Source organism: Salmo salar, chromosome ssa09 (assembly GCF_905237065.1).
Source record: "Salmo salar chromosome ssa09, Ssal_v3.1, whole genome shotgun sequence".
In the NCBI taxonomy this organism is placed as follows: domain Eukaryota; kingdom Metazoa; phylum Chordata; class Actinopteri; order Salmoniformes; family Salmonidae; genus Salmo; species Salmo salar.
Window position 1 is genome coordinate 157,088,864 of NC_059450.1, and position 17,722 is coordinate 157,106,585.

Genomic DNA, 17,722 nt, shown 5'->3' on the forward strand with positions numbered 1-17,722 from the left:
CTCTCTGTCTGTCTCTCTCCCTGATCTGTCTCTCTCTCTGTCTCTCTCCCTGATCTGTCTCTCTCTCTGTCTCTCTCCCTGATCTGTCTCTCTCTCTGTCTCTCGCCCTGATCTGTCTCTCTCTCTGTCTCTCTCCCTGATCTGTCTCTCTCTCTGTCTCTCTCCCTGATCTGTCTCTCTCTCTGTCTCTCTCCCTGATCTGTCTCTCTCTCTGTCTCTCTCCCTGATCTGTCTCTCTCTCTCTCTCTCTCTCTCTGTCTCTCTCTCTGTCTCTCTCTGTCTCTCTCTCTCTCTCCGTCTCTCTCTCTCTCTCGTCTCTCTCTCTCTCTCTGTCTCTCTCTGTCTCTCTCTCTCTCTCCGTCTCTCTCTCTCTCCGTCTCTCTCTCTCTCTCTGTGTCTCTCTCTCTCTCTGTCTCTCTCTCTCTCCGTCTCTCTCTCTCTCCGTCTCTCTCTCTCTCTCTGTCTCTCTCTCTCTCCGTCTCTCTCTCTCTCCGTCTCTCTCTCTCTCCGTCTCTCTCCCCCTGTCTCTCTCTCCGTCTCTCTCTCTCTCTCTCTCTCTCTCTCTCCCTCTCTCTCTCTCTCTCTCTCTCTCTCTCTCTCTCTCTCTCTCTCTCTCTCTCTCTCTCTCTCTCTCTCTCTCTCTCTCTCTCTCTCTCTCTCTCTCTCTCTCTCTCTCTCTCTCCGTCTCTCTCTCTCTCTCTCTCTCTCCGTCTCTCTCTCTCTCCGTCTCTCTCTCTCTCTCTCTCTCTCTCTCTCTCTCTCTCTCCGTCTCTCTCTCTCCGTCTCTCTCTCTCTCCCGTCTCTCTCTCTCTCTCCCCCGTCTCTCTCTCTCCGTCTCTCTCTCTCCCCGTCTCTCTCGCTCTCCGTCTCTCTCCCCCTGTCTCTCTCTCTCTCTCTCTCTCTCTCCGTCTCTCCCCCTCTCTCTCTCTCTCCGTCTCTCCCCCCGTCTCTCTCTCTCTCCGTCTCTCCCCCGTCTCTCTCTCTCTCCGTCTCTCTCCCCCCCGTCTCTCTCTCTCTGTCTCTCTCTCCCCCGTCTCTCCCTCCGTCTCTCTCTCTCCGTCTCTCTCTCCCCCCGTCTCTCTCTCTCTCTCTCTCTCCGTCTCTCCCCCCGTCTCTCTCTCTCTCCGTCTCTCTCTCTCCCCGTCTCTCTCCCCCTGTCTCTCTCTCTCTCCGTCTCTCCCCGTCTCTCTCTCTCTCCGTCTCTCTCTCTCTCTCTCCGTCTCTCTCCCTCTGTCTCTCTCTCTCTCCGTCTCTCCCCCCGTCTCTCTCTCTCCGTCTCTCCCCGTCTCTCTCTCTCTCCGTCTCTCCCCCCGTCTCTCTCTCTCCGTCTCTCCCCCCGTCTCTCTCTCTCTCCGTCTCTCTCTCCCCCCGTCTCTCTCTCTCTGTCTCTCTCTCCCCGTCTCTCCCTCCGTCTCTCTCTCTCTCCGTCTCTCTCTCTCCCCCGTCTCTCTCTCTCTGTCCTCTCTCCCCCCGTCTCTCCCTCCGTCTCTCTCTCTCTCCGTCTCTCTCTCTCCCCGTCTCTCTCTCTCTCTCTCTCTCCGTCTCTCCCCCGTCTCTCTCTCTCTCTCCGTCTCTCTCTCTCCCCCGTCTCTCTCTCTCTCTCAGGGAGCTGTCAGGCAGCAGCCGTTTGACTCCTCAGAGGAGAAGCCCCAGTTTCCGGGAGCATCAGCGGAGTTTATTGATCACCTGGAGTTCATCCAACCTAACGTGATCTCTGGCATCCCCGTCTACAGGGTTATGGACCGGGCCGGGCAGATCATTAACCCCTCAGAGGACCCACAGGTACACACTTTACTAGTTCATACTTCACAGGTCATTAACCCCTCAGAGGACCCACAGGCTACCACTGCAGGTGGCAGTACAGTATACAACATAATACCCAAGGTGTACACAGTTTACAGCACCTTGTCCAAGGGCCCAGATAATCTCTATCTCTACTACGGTATTATACAGCACCTTGTCCAATAGAGTTAGAATCTCTACCACAGTATTATACAGCACCTTGTCCAATAGAGTTAGAATCTCTATCTCTACCACAGTATTATACAGCACCTTGTCCAATAGAGTTAGAATCTCTACCACAGTATTATACAGCACCTTGTCCAATAGAGTTAGAATCTCTATCTCTACCACAGTATTATACAGCACCTTGTCCAATAGAGTTAGAATTCATCTCTACCACAGTATTATACAGCACCTTGTCCAATAGAGTTAGAATCTCTACCACAGTATTATACAGCACCTTGTCCAATAGAGTTAGAATCTCTATCTCTACCACAGTATTATACAGCACCTTGTCCAATAGAGTTAGAATCTCTATCTCTACCACAGTATTATACAGCACCTTGTCCAAGGGCCCAGATAATCTCTATCTCTACTACAGTATTATACAGCACCTTGTCCAATAGAGTTAGAATCTCTACCACAGTATTATACAGCACCTTGTCCAATGGAGTTAGAATCTCTATCTCTACCACAGTATTATACAGCACCTTGTCCAATAGAGTTAGAATCTCTATCTCTACCACAGTATTATACAGCACCTTGTCCAATAGAGTTAGAATCTCTACCACAGTATTATACAGCACCTTGTCCAATAGAGTTAGAATTTCTCTACCACAGTATTATACAGCACCTTGTCCAATAGAGTTATAATCTCTATCTCTACCACAGTATTATACAGCACCTTGTCCAATAGAGTTAGAATATCTCTACCACAGTATTATACAGCACCTTGTCCAATAGAGTTAGAATCTCTACTACAGTATTATACAGCACCTTGTCCAATAGAGTTAGAATCTCTATCTCTACCACAGTATTATACAGCACCTTGTCCAATAGAGTTAGAATCTCTATCTCTACCACAGTATTATACAGCACCTTGTCCAATAGAGTTAGACATCTCTACCACAGTATTATACAGCACCTTGTCCAATAGAGTTAGAATCTCTATCTCTACCACAGTATTATACAGCACCTTGTCCAATAGAGTTAGAATCTCTATCTCTACCACAGTATTATACAGCACCTTGTCCAATAGAGTTAGATCATCTCTACCACAGTATTATACAGCACCTTGTCCAATAGAGTTAGACATCTCTACCACAGTATTATACAGCACCTTGTCCAATAGAGTTAGAATCTCTATCTCTACCACAGTATTATACAGCACCTTGTCCAATAGAGTTAGGTAATCTCTATCTCTACCACAGTATTATACAGCACCTTGTCCAATAGAGTTATAATCTCTATCTCTACCACAGTATTATACAGCACCTTGTCCAATAGAGTTAGAATCTCTATCTCTACCACAGTATTATACAGCACCTTGTCCAATAGAGTTAGAATTCTCTACCACAGTATTATACAGCACCTTGTCCAATAGCGTTAGAATCTCTATCTCTACCACAGTATTATACAGCACCTTGTCCAATAGAGTTAGAATCTCTACTACAGTATTATACAGCACCTTGTCCAATAGAGTTAGAATCTCTACTACAGTATTATACAGCACCTTGTCCAATAGAGTTAGAATCTCTATCTCTACCACAGTATTATACAGCACCTTGTCCAATAGAGTTAGAATCTCTATCTCTACCACAGTATTATACAGCACCTTGTCCAATAGAGTTAGAATCTCTACCACAGTATTATACAGCACCTTGTCCAATAGAGTTAGAATCTCTACTACAGTATTATACAGCACCTTGTCCAATAGAGTTAGAATCTCTATCTCTACCACAGTATTATACAGCACCTTGTCCAATAGAGTTAGAATCTCTATCTCTACTACAGTATTATACAGCACCTTGTCCAATAGAGTTAGAATCTCTACCACAGTATTATACAGCACCTTGTCCAATAGAGTTAGAATCTCTATCTCTACCACAGTATTATACAGCACCTTGTCCAATAGAGTTAAAATCTCTATCTCTACCACAGTATTATACAGCACCTTGTCCAATAGAGTTATAATCTCTATCTCTACCACAGTATTATACAGCACCTTGTCCAATAGAGTTAGAATCTCTCTCTACCACAGTATTATACAGCACCTTGTCCAATAGCGTTAGAATCTCTATCTCTACTACAGTATTATACAGCACCTTGTCCAATAGAGTTAGAATCTCTACCACAGTATTATACAGCACCTTGTCCAATAGAGTTAGAATCTCTACTACAGTATTATACAGCACCTTGTCCAATAGAGTTAGAATCTCTACCACAGTATTATACAGCACCTTGTCCAATAGAGTTAGAATCTCTATCTCTACCACAGTATTATACAGCACCTTGTCCAATAGAGTTATAATCTCTATCTCTACCACAGTATTATACAGCACCTTGTCCAATAGAGTTAGAATCTCTCTCTACCACAGTATTATACAGCACCTTGTCCAATAGCGTTAGAATCTCTATCTCTACCACAGTATTATACAGCACCTTGTCCAATGGAGTTAGAATCTCTATCTCTACCACAGTATTATACAGCACCTTGTCCAATAGAGTTAGAATCTCTATCTCTACCACAGTATTATACAGCACCTTGTCCAATAGAGTTAGAATATTAAATGTAAATGTAAATGTAATGTAATCTCTATCTCTACTACAGTATTATACAGCACCTTGTCCAATAGAGTTAGAATCTCTATCTCTACCACAGTATTATACAGCACCTTGTCCAATAGAGTTAGAATCTCTATCTCTACCACAGTATTATACAGCACCTTGTCCAATAGAGTTATAATCTCTATCTCTACCACAGTATTATACAGCACCTTGTCCAATAGCGTTAGAATCTCTACTACAGTATTATACAGCACCTTGTCCAATAGAGTTAGAATCTCTACTACAGTATTATACAGCACCTTGTCCAATAGAGTTAGAATCTCTATCTCTACCACAGTATTATACAGCACCTTGTCCAATAGAGTTAGAATCTCTACTACAGTATTATACAGCACCTTGTCCAATAGAGTTAGAATCTCTATCTCTACCACAGTATTATACAGCACCTTGTCCAATAGAGTTAGAATCTCTATCTCTACCACAGTATTATACAGCACCTTGTCCAATAGAGTTAGAATCTCTATCTCTACCACAGTATTATACAGCACCTTGTCCAATAGAGTTAGAATCTCTATCTCTACCACAGTATTATACAGCACCTTGTCCAATAGAGTTAGAATCTCTACCACAGTATTATACAGCACCTTGTCCAATAGAGTTAGAATCTCTATCTCTACCACAGTATTATACAGCACCTTGTCCAATAGAGTTAGAATCTCTCTCTACCACAGTATTATACAGCACCTTGTCCAATAGCGTTAGAATCTCTATCTCTACCACAGTATTATACAGCACCTTGTCCAATAGAGTTAGAATCTCTACCACAGTATTATACAGCACCTTGTCCAATAGAGTTAGAATCTCTATCTCACAGTATTATACAGCACCTTGTCCAATAGAGTTAGAATCTCTACCACAGTATTATACAGCACCTTGTCCAATAGAGTTAGAATCTCTATCTCTACCACAGTATTATACAGCACCTTGTCCAATAGAGTTAGAATCTCTATCTCTACCACAGTATTATACAGCACCTTGTCCAATAGAGTTATAATCTCTATCTCTACCACAGTATTATACAGCACCTTGTCCAATAGAGTTAGAATCTCTATCTCTACCACAGTATTATACAGCACCTTGTCCAATAGAGTTAGAATCTCTATCTCTACCACAGTATTATACAGCACCTTGTCCAATAGAGTTAGAATCTCTACCACAGTATTATACAGCACCTTGTCCAATAGAGTTAGAATCTCTATCTCTACCACAGTATTATACAGCACCTTGTCCAATAGAGTTAGAATCTCTATCTCTACCACAGTATTATACAGCACCTTGTCCAATAGAGTTAGAATCTCTACTACAGTATTATACAGCACCTTGTCCAATAGAGTTAGAATCTCTACTACAGTATTATACAGCACCTTGTCCAATAGAGTTAGAATCTCTATCTCTACCACAGTATTATACAGCACCTTGTCCAATAGAGTTAGAATCTCTCTCTACCACAGTATTATACAGCACCTTGTCCAATAGAGTTAGAATCTCTATCTCTACTACAGTATTATACAGCACCTTGTCCAATAGAGTTAGAACATCTCTACCACAGTATTATACAGCACCTTGTCCAATAGAGTTATAATCTCTATCTCTACCACAGTATTATACAGCACCTTGTCCAATAGAGTTAGAATTCTCTACCACAGTATTATACAGCACCTTGTCCAATAGAGTTAGAATCTCTATCTCTACCACAGTATTATACAGCACCTTGTCCAATAGAGTTAGAATCTCTACCACAGTATTATACAGCACCTTGTCCAATAGAGTTAGAATCTCTACTACAGTATTATACAGCACCTTGTCCAATAGAGTTAGAATCTCTATCTCTACCACAGTATTATACAGCACCTTGTCCAATAGAGTTAGAATCTCTACCACAGTATTATACAGCACCTTGTCCAATAGAGTTAGAATCTCTATCTCTACCACAGTATTATACAGCACCTTGTCCAATAGAGTTAGAATCTCTACCACAGTATTATACAGCACCTTGTCCAATAGAGTTAGAATCTCTACTACAGTATTATACAGCACCTTGTCCAATAGAGTTAGAATCTCTATCTCTACCACAGTATTATACAGCACCTTGTCCAATAGAGTTAGAATCTCTATCTCTACCACAGTATTATACAGCACCTTGTCCAATAGAGTTATAATCTCTATCTCTACCACAGTATTATACAGCACCTTGTCCAATAGCGTTAGAATCTCTACTACAGTATTATACAGCACCTTGTCCAATAGAGTTAGAATCTCTACTACAGTATTATACAGCACCTTGTCCAATAGAGTTAGAATCTCTATCTCTACCACAGTATTATACAGCACCTTGTCCAATAGAGTTAGAATCTCTACCACAGTATTATACAGCACCTTGTCCAATAGAGTTATAATCTCTATCTCTACTACAGTATTATACAGCACCTTGTCCAATAGAGTTAGAATCTCTACTACAGTATTATACAGCACCTTGTCCAATAGAGTTAGAATCTCTCTCTACCACAGTATTATACAGCACCTTGTCCAATAGAGTTAGAATCTCTATCTCTACTACAGTATTATACAGCACCTTGTCCAATAGAGTTAGAATCTCTACCACAGTATTATACAGCACCTTGTCCAATAGAGTTAGAATCTCTACCACAGTATTATACAGCACCTTGTCCAATAGAGTTAGAATCTCTATCTCTACCACAGTATTATACAGCACCTTGTCCAATAGAGTTAGAATCTCTACCACAGTATTATACAGCACCTTGTCCAATAGAGTTAGAATCTCTACTACAGTATTATACAGCACCTTGTCCAATAGAGTTAGAATCTCTACCACAGTATTATACAGCACCTTGTCCAATAGCGTTAGGATCTCTATCTCTGTGACTGCCCTCCCTGTCTGATTGGCTGATTGTGTTTGCCCTTCCTTCCTCAGCTCTCCAAGGAACAAGTGTTGAACTTCTACCAGAAGATGACCCTTCTGAACACAATGGACCGCATCCTCTATGAGTCTCAGAGACAGGTGAGAGAGAGAGAGAGAGCTACCACCTGGGTCCGTCGTGAGGTCTGCCTACCAAATGGCACCCTATTCCCTACAGGGCAGTACTTGGACCAGGGCCCTATGGCACCCTATTCCCTACAGGGCAGTACTTGGACCAGGGCCCATAGGCAATAGGGTGGTACGACTCTAGACAGGACTCTAATGACGTGTGTGTGTGTGTGTGTGTGTGTGTGTGTGTGTGTGTGTGTGTGTGTGTGTGTGTGTGTGTGTGTGTGTGTGTGTGTTTTAGGGTCGTATATCCTTCTACATGACTAACTATGGAGAAGAGGGAACCCATATCGGCAGCGCTGCGGCTCTCGACCCAAGGGACTTGGTCTTCGGCCAGTACAGAGAAGCAGGTGAAGGAGGAGGAAGACCTGTTGACATCTCACCTCTGTTTTAAGGATCTTCTGAGTCGACATTCATGTAATAAACGAGGAATTCCCCTCGACCAATCCCCACAAAAACGAGGGAAAACAAACATTCTTTCCATTCACCCCTAGTGTAGAAGAGCCAACTTTGTCAGAAATAACAAAACGTAACAAAAACAAAAAGCTGCTGTATGTAAGTAGGTCAACAACAAACAAAAAATCGCGATTTTATGGTTCACAATGCCTCCACGGTGGGGAAAAAGAGCTTGCCAGAAGAGCCCTGTGGCTTCAGGCTTCAGGCTACGCCGCGTGGGGAAATCGTGGGGTTACATGTAACTAGAGCAAGGTGTGTCACAGGTAAGACATTTCACTTGTTTAGTAATAGTTCGTTTTATAACTCTGTTCCCTACTTGTAGCTCTATAGTCCAGTTTATAACTCTGTTCCCTACTTGTAGCTCTATAGTCCAGTGTATAACTCTGTTCCCTACTTGTAGCTCTATAGTCCAGTTTATAACTCTGTTCTCTACTTGTAGCTCTATAGTCCAGTTTATAACTCTGTTCCCTACTTGTAGCTCTGTAGTCAGTGTATAACTCTGTTCCCTACTTGTAGCTCTGTAGTCAGTGTATAACTCTGTTCCCTACTTGTAGCTCTGTAGTCCGTTTTATAACTCTGTTCCCTACTTGTAGCTCTGTAGTCAGTGTATAACTCTGTTCCCTACTTGTAGCTCTGTAGTCAGTTTATAACTCTGTTCCCTACTTGTAGCTCTATAGTCAGTTTATAACTCTGTTCCCTACTTGTAGCTCTATAGTCAGTTTATAACTCTGTTCCCTACTTGTAGCTCTATAGTCCAGTTTATAACTCTGTTCCCTACTTGTAGCTCTATAGTCCAGTTTATAACTCTGTTCCCTACTTGTAGCTCTGTAGTCAGTTTATAACTCTGTTCCCTACTTGTAGCTCTGTAGTCAGTTTATAACTCTGTTCCCTACTTGTAGCTCTATAGTCCATTTTATAACTCTGTTCCCTACTTGTAGCTCTATAGTCCAGTTTATAACTCTGTTCCCTACTTGTAGCTCTATAGTCCAGTTTATAACTCTGTTCCCTACTTGTAGCTCTATAGTCCATTTTATAACTCTGTTCCCTACTTGTAGCTCTATAGTCCAGTGTATAACTCTGTTCCCTACTTGTAGCTCTATAGTCAGTGTATAACTCTGTTCCCTACTTGTAGCTCTATAGTCCAGTTTATAACTCTGTTCCCTACTTGTAGCTCTGTAGTCCAGTTTATAACTCTGTTCCCTACTTGTAGCTCTGTAGTCAGTGTATAACTCTGTTCCCTACTTGTAGCTCTGTAGTCAGTGTATAACTCTGTTCCCTACTTGTAGCTCTGTAGTCAGTGTATAACTCTGTTCACTACTTGTAGCTCTGTAGTCAGTTTATAACTCTGTTCTCTACTTGTAGCTCTGTAGTCAGTTTATAACTCTGTTCACTACTTGTAGCTCTGTAGTCAGTTTATAACTCTGTTCTCTACTTGTAGCTCTGTAGTCAGTTTATAACTCTGTTCCCTACTTGTAGCTCTGTAGTCAGTTTATAACTCTGTTCCCTACTTGTAGCTCTGTAGTCAGTTTATAACTCTGTTCCCTACTTGTAGCTCTGTAGTCAGTTTATAACTCTGTTCACTACTTGTAGCTGTATCGTCTATAGTTTGTTTGTGTTGTTGGTCTTGGCTAGCTTAATGTTGCTGTCGTTAGCTAGCTAGCACTCACTCACGTGGCTGCCAGCATCGTCATGAGAAGAGGCACGAGGGAAGCCCTACAATATGCCATGTTTTTTAAGTAGTGAGAACGCCCTGGCAGTGTTGAAAAGTCACCTTTAGACATGTACTTCTCTTAAATGTAGTTTTGTAATTGACTTTTAAAGGTCAAGTGTTTGCTGTGAGCCAATGTGGTAACCTGGGTAACCACGTGTTGTTTTCCCCGCGGGCGGGCGTGCGGGCGGCCGGACCGGTCTATCTAATACCGACTGGGACTATTCAGCGGGGTTTAGTGAGAGAACAAACCGTTTCACATCTCATCACCGTTCCGCCTCACTGGTTGGACTGTAATTTGATAGTTTTGCTTCAAAGCGAAGTGAAACACTGATGAAACTAAATAATGCATTAACTCAGCCAATAACAAACCATTCATTAGAGGTAATCCCTCCCCGTTTAAATCCTTTTTTTATTCTGATGTCCCGTCTGTCTAGTGAATACGACCACATCATCAAAGTATTCATTAACAGATGGTGCTAATTCTGATTCTTAATAAAACATTGACTCTCATTCAATGTTTAACAACCCATTGTGTCCTATAGAGGTTAACAGTCCCTCTGTGTGTCTGTAGGTAGGAGTGCTGATGTCCTATAGAGGTTAACAGCCCCTCTGTGTGTCTGTAGGTAGGAGTGCTGATGTCCTATAGAGGTTAACAGTCCCTCTGTGTGTCTGTAGGTAGGAGTGCTGATGTCCTATAGAGGTTAACAGCCCCTCTGTGTGTCTGTAGGTAGGAGTGCTGATGTCCTATAGAGGTTAACAGTCCCTCTGTGTGTCTGTCGGTAGGAGTGCTGATGTCCTATAGAGGTTAACAGTCCCTCTGTGTGTCTGTAGGTAGGAGTGCTGATGTCCTATAGAGGTTAACAGCCCCTCTGTGTGTCTGTAGGTAGGAGTGCTGATGTCCTATAGAGGTTAACAGTCCCTCTGTGTGTCTGTAGGTAGGAGTGCTGATGTCCTATAGAGGTTAACAGTCCCTCTGTGTGTCTGTAGGTAGGAGTGCTGATGTCCTATAGAGGTTAACAGCCCCTCTGTGTGTCTGTCGGTAGGAGTGCTGATGTCCTATAGAGGTTAACGGTCCCTCTGTGTGTCTGTAGGTAGGAGTGCTGATGTCCTATAGAGGTTAACAGTCCCTCTGTGTGTCTGTAGGTAGGAGTGCTGATGTCCTATAGAGGTTAACAGCCCCTCTGTGTGTCTGTAGGTAGGAGTGCTGATGTCCTATAGAGGTTAACAGCCCCTCTGTGTGTCTGTCGGTAGGAGTGCTGATGTCCTATAGAGGTTAACAGTCCCTCTGTGTGTCTGTAGGTAGGAGTGCTGATGTCCTATAGAGGTTAACAGCCCCTCTGTGTGTCTGTCGGTAGGAGTGCGGATGTCCTATAGAGGTTAACGGTCCCTCTGTGTGTCTGTAGGTAGGAGTGCTGATGTCCTATAGAGGTTAACAGTCCTCTGTGTGTCTGTAGGTAGGAGTGCTGATGTCCTATAGAGGTTAACAGCCCCTCTGTGTGTCTGTAGGTAGGAGTGCTGATGTCCTATAGAGGTTAACAGCCCCTCTGTGTGTCTGTAGGTAGGAGTGCTGATGTCCTATAGAGGTTAACAGTCCTCTGTGTGTCTGTAGGTAGGAGTGCTGATGTCCTATAGAGGTTAACAGTCCTCTGTGTGTCTGTAGGTAGGAGTGCTGATGTCCTATAGAGGTTAACAGCCCCTCTGTGTGTCTGTAGGTAGGAGTGCTGATGTCCTATAGAGGTTAACAGTCCCTCTGTGTGTCTGTAGGTAGGAGTGCTGATGTCCTATAGAGGTTAACAGTCCCTCTGTGTGTCTGTAGGTAGGAGTGCTGATGTCCTATAGAGGTTAACAGTCCCTCTGTGTGTCTGTAGGTAGGAGTGCTGATGTCCTATAGAGGTTAACAGTCCCTCTGTGTGTCTGTCTTTAGGAGTGCTGATGTCCTATAGAGGTTAACAGTCCCTCTGTGTGTTTTGTCGGTAGGAGTGCTGATGTCCTATAGAGGTTAACAGCCCCTCTGTGTGTCTGTAGGTAGGAGTGCTGATGTCCTATAGAGGTTAACAGTCCCTCTGTGTGTCTGTAGGTAGGAGTGCTGATGTCCTATAGAGGTTAACAGCCCCTCTGTGTGTTTTGTCGGTAGGAGTGCTGATGTCCTATAGAGGTTAACAGCCCCTCTGTGTGTTTTGTCGGTAGGAGTGCTGATGTACCGTGGCTTCCCCCTGGACCTGTTCATGGCACAGTGCTATGCCAACGTTGATGACCTGGGAAAAGGTCGCCAGATGCCCGTTCACTACGGCAGCAAAGACCTCAACTTCGTCACCATCTCCTCTCCTCTGGCCACTCAGATCCCACAAGGTCAGCCCCTTTTCTCAGATCATGGTTGGGATTAACTCGCATATCGATTCCAGTCGATTCAGAATGTAAACCAAATTCTAAATTCAAATGTTCCTGATTTTTTTTTAATTTATTTTTTAAACGGTTTAGAGAATTTAAATTCCAATCTCGGTCTTTGTGAGTTGAAACCCTTCTCCTGAGCATGTGACCTAGCTAGGAAACACTCCGGGCCCCATTTAGCTACTGGCTATAACTGGGCCCAGAGTTTGTTCCTAAAGTGGCTTGCGAAAGTATTCACCCTCCTTGCCAGTTTTCCTATTTTGTTGCCTTACAACCTGGAATAAAATGTTTTTTTGGTGGTTTGTATCATTTGATTTACACAACATGCCTACCACTTTGAAGATGCAAAAAATAAGACCAAAAAAACAGAGAACTTGAGCGTCCATAACTATTCACCCCCCCCCCCAAAGTCAATACTTTATAGAGCCACCTTTTGCAGCATTTACAGCTGCAAGTCTCTTGGGGTATGTCTCTATAAACTTGGCACATCTAGCCACTGGGATTTTTGCCCATTCTTCAAGACAATACTGCTCCAGCTCCTTCAAGTTGGATGTGTTCCGCTGGTGTACAGCAGTCTTTAAGTCATACCACAGATTCTCAATTGGATTGAGGTCTGGGCTTTGACTAGGCCATTCCAAGACATTTAAATGTTTCCCCTTAAACCACTCGAGGGTTGCTTTAGCAGTATGCTTAGGGTCATTGTCCTGCTGGAAGGTGAACCTCCGTCCCAGTCTCAAATCTCTGAAAGACTGAAACAGGTTTCCCTCAAGAATTTCCCTGTATTTAGTACCATTCATCATTCCTTCAATTCTGATCAGTCTCCCAGTCCCTGCTGATGAAAAACAAACCCACAGCATGATGCTGCCACCACCATGCTTCACTGTGGGGATGGTGTTCTCAGGGTGATGAGAGGTGTTGGGTTTGCGCCAGACATAACGTTTTCCTTGATGGCCAAAAAGCTCAATTTTAGTCTCATCTGACCAGAGTACCTTCTTCCATATGTTTGGAGAGTCTCCCACATGCCTTTTGACGAACACTAAACATGTATGCTAATTTAAATACATATCCACGCACCACTTTTCCGTTTTGAATTTTTTGAAACAAGTTATATTTTTTTCATTTCACTTCACCAATTTGGACTATTTTGTGTATGTCCATTACATGAAATCCAAATAAAAATCCATTTTAAATTACAGGTTGTGATGCAACAAAATAGGGGGAAAAAACGCCAAGGGAAATGAATACTTTTGCAAGGCACTGTATTTAGCTACTGGCTATAACTGGGCCCAGAGTTTGTTCCTGGTCTACTTCCTGATTTTTCAGTCCATTTAACTTTACTGGCCCTTATTCAGAAACTGGTCTCGAATCTTAAGCTCTAGAGTTAAGACATTTTATAGATTACACTGGTATTAATGATACATCTGGGACCTGGTAGTGCTTACTTCAGTATATACTAACCCCGCCATCGATAAGAAACAATACTGTCTGTCTGTCTGTCTGTCTGTCTGTCTGTCTGTCTGTCTGTCTGTCTGTCTGTCTGTCTGTCTGTCTGTCTGTGTACTAACCCCTGTCTGTCTGTCTGTCTGTGTACTAACCCCTGTCTGTCTGTCTGTCTGTCTGTCTGTCTGTCTGTCTGTGTACTAACCCCTGTCTGTCTGTCTGTCTGTGTACTAACCCCTGTCTGTCTGTCTGTCTGTCTGTCTGTCTGTCTGTCTGTCTGTCTGTCTGTCTGTCTGTCTGTCTGTCTGTCTGTCTGTCTGTCTGTCTGTCTGTCTGTCTGTGTACTAACTCCTCCTCTGTGTACTAACTCCTCCTCTGTGTACTAACTCCTCCTCTGTGTACTAACCCCTCCTCTGTGTACTAACCCCTCCTCCTCTGTGTACTAACCCCTCCTCCTCTGTGTACTAACCCCTCCTCCTCTGTGTACTAACCCCTCCTCCTCTGTGTACTAACCCCTCCTCCTCTGTGTACTAACTCCCCCTCCTCTGTGTACTAACTCCCCCTCCTCTGTGTACTAACTCCCCCTCCTCTGTGTACTAACTCCCCCTCCTCTGTGTACTAACTCCCCCTCCTCTGTGTACTAACTCCCCCTCCTCTGTGTACTAACTCCCCCTCCTCTGTGTACTAACTCCCCCTCCTCTGTGTACTAACTCCCCCTCCTCTGTGTACTAACTCCCCCTCCTCTGTGTACTAACTCCCCCTCCTCTGTGTACTAACTCCCCCCTCCTCTGTGTACTAACCCCTCCTCTGTGTACTAACCCCCTCCTCTGTGTACTAACCCCCTCCTCTGTGTACTAACCCCTCCTCCTCTGTGTACTAACCCCTCCTCCTCTGCGTACTAAACCCCTCCTCTGCGTACTAACCCCTCCTCTGCGTACTACCCCCCCTCCTCTGCGTACTACCCCCCCTCCTCTGCGTACTACCCCCCCTCCTCTGCGTACTAACCCCCCCTCTGCGTACTAACTCCCTCCTCTGTGTACTAACTCCCTCCTCTGTGTACTAACTCCCTCCTCTGTGTACTAACTCCCTCCTCTGTGTACTAACTCCCTCCTCTGTGTACTAACTCCCTCCTCTGTGTACTACACTCCCTCCTCTGTGTACTAACTCCCTCCTCTGTGTACTAACTCCCCCTCCTCTGTGTACTAACTCCCCTCCTCTGTGTACTAACTCCCCCTCCTCTGTGTACTAACTCCCCCTCCTCTGTGTACTAACTCCCTCCTCTGTGTACTAACCCCTCCTCCTCTGTGTACTAACCCCTCCTCCTCTGTGTACTAACTCCCCTCCTCTGTGTACTAACTCCCCCTCCTCTGTGTACTAACTCCCCCTCCTCTGTGTACTAACTCCCCCTCCTCTGTGTACTAACTCCCCCTCCTCTGTGTACTAACTCCCCTCCTCTGTGTACTAACTCCCCCTCCTCTGTGTACTAACTCCCCCTCCTCTGTGTACTAACTCCCCCTCCTCTGTGTACTAACTCCCCCTCCTCTGTGTACTAACTCCCCCTCCTCTGTGTACTAACTCCCCCTCCTCTGTGTACTAACTCCCCTCCTCTGTGTACTAACTCCCCCTCCTCTGTGTACTAACTCCCCCCTCCTCTGTGTACTAACCCCCCTCCTCTGTGTACTAACCCCCTCCTCTGTGTACTAACCCCCTCCTCTGTGTACTAACCCCTCCTCCTCTGCGTACTAAACCCCTCCTCTGCGTACTAACCCCTCCTCTGCGTACTACCCCCCCCTCCTCTGCGTACTACCCCCCCTCCTCTGCGTACTAACCCCCTCTGTGTACTAACTCCCTCCTCTGTGTACTAACTCCCCCTCCTCTGTGTACTAACTCCCCTCCTCTGTGTACTAACCCCTCCTCTGTGTACTAACCCCTCCTCCTCTGTGTACTAACCCCTCCTCCTCTGTGTACTAACCCCTCCTCCTCTGTGTACTAACTCCCCCTCCTCTGTGTACTAACTCCCCCTCCTCTGTGTACTAACTCCCCCTCCTCTGTGTACTAACTCCCCCTCCTCTGTGTACTAACTCCCCCTCCTCTGCGTACTAACTCCCCCTCCTCTGCGTACTAACTCCCCCTCCTCTGCGTACTAACCCCCCTCCTCTGCGTACTACCCCCCCTCCTCTGCGTACTACCCCCCCTCCTCTGCGTACTAACCCCCCCTCTGTGTACTAACTCCCTCCTCTGTGTACTAACTCCCTCCTCTGTGTACTAACTCCCTCCTCTGTGTACTAACTCCCTCCTCTGTGTACTACACTCCCTCCTCTGTGTACTAACTCCCTCCTCTGTGTACTAACTCCCCTCCTCTGTGTACTAACTCCCCCCCTCTGTGTACTAACTCCCCCCCTCTGTGTACTAACTCCCCCCCTCTGTGTACTAACTCCCCCCCTCTGTGTACTAACTCCCCCTCCTCTGTGTACTAACTCCCTCCTCTGTGTACTAACTCCCCCTCCTCTGTGTACTAACTCCCCCTCCTCTGTGTACTAACTCCCCTCCTCTGTGTACTAACTCCCCCTCCTCTGTGTACTAACTCCCCCTCCTCTGTGTACTAACTCCCCTCCTCTGTGTACTAACTCCCCCTCCTCTGTGTACTAACTCCCCCTCCTCTGTGTACTAACTCCCCCTCCTCTGTGTACTAACTCCCCCTCCTCTGTGTACTAACTCCCCCTCCTCTGTGTACTAACCCCCTCCTCTGTGTACTAACCCCCTCCTCTGTGTACTAACCCCCCTCCTCTGCGTACTAACCCCTCCTCCTCTGCGTACTAAACCCCTCCTCTGCGTACTAACCCTCCTCCTCTGCGTACTACCCCCCCTCCTCTGCGTACTACCCCCCCCTCCTCTGCGTACTACCCCCCTCCTCTGTGTACTAACTCCCTCCTCTGCGTACTAACTCCCTCCTCTGTGTACTAACTCCCTCCTCTGTGTACTAACTCCCTCCTCTGTGTACTAACTCCCTCCTCTGTGTACTAACTCCCTCCTCTGTGTACTAACTCCCTCCTCTGTGTACTAACTCCCTCCTCTGTGTACTAACTCCCCCCTCTGTGTACTAACTCCCCCCCTCTGTGTACTAACTCCCCTCCTCTGTGTACTAACTCCCCCCCCTCTGTGTACTAACTCCCCCCCCTCTGTGTACTAACTCCCCCTCCTCTGTGTACTAACTCCCCCTCCTCTGTGTACTAACTCCCCTCCTCTGTGTACTACCCCTCCTCTGTGTACTAACTACCCCTCCTCTGTGTACTAACTACCCCTCCTCTGTGTACTAACTACCCCTCCTCTGTGTACTAACTACCCCTCCTCTGTGTACTAAACCCCCTCCTCTGTGTACTAAACCCCCTCCTCTGTGTACTAACCCCCTCCTCTGTGTACTAACCCTCCTCCTCTGTGTACTAACCCCCTCCTCTGTGTACTAACCCCTCCTCCTCTGTGTACTAACCCCCTCCTCTGCGTACTAACCCCCTCCTCTGCGTACTACCCCCTCCTCTGTGTACTACCCCCCCTCCTCTGTGTACTAACTCCCCCTCCTCTGTGTACTAACTCCCCTCCTCTGTGTACTAACTCCCTCCTCTGTGTACTAACTCCCTCCTCTGTGTACTAACTCCCTCCTCTGTGTACTAACTCCCTCCTCTGTGTACTAACTCCCTCCTCTGTGTACTAACTCCCTCCTCTGTGTACTAGCTGCGGGGGCAGCGTACGCAGCCAAGAGAGAGAACACCAACCGTGCTGTGATCTGTTACTTCGGAGAGGGCGCGGCCAGCGAGGGCGACGCTCACGCCGGATTCAACTTCTCTGCGACCCTGGAGTGCCCGCTCATCTTCTTCTGCCGTAACAACGGCTACGCCATCTCCACGCCGACCAACGAGCAGTACCGGGGAGACGGGATCGGTAAGACGGGCAGCACGTTGTTCTGTTTGTGTTCCAGGCAGCATGTTGTTCTGTTTGTGTTCCAGGCAGCACGTTGTTCTGTTTGTGTTCCAGGCAGCACGTTGTTCTGTTTGTGT

General features: G+C 45.7%; 1 protein-coding gene across 1 annotated transcript in view; it reads left to right on the plus strand.

Moving 5' to 3' along the window:
- The window catches only part of bckdha (branched chain keto acid dehydrogenase E1 subunit alpha), a 35,491-nt gene that overhangs the window by 3,486 nt on the left and 14,283 nt on the right, over nt 1-17,722 (plus strand). Inside the window, exons 2-6 of the mRNA XM_014215532.2 lie at nt 1,606-1,782; nt 7,562-7,648; nt 7,917-8,025; nt 12,030-12,191; nt 17,400-17,606. Of these exons, the coding sequence (XP_014071007.1) occupies nt 1,606-1,782; nt 7,562-7,648; nt 7,917-8,025; nt 12,030-12,191; nt 17,400-17,606 (742 nt within the window). The remainder of the gene's footprint in view (nt 1-1,605; nt 1,783-7,561; nt 7,649-7,916; nt 8,026-12,029; nt 12,192-17,399; nt 17,607-17,722) is intronic.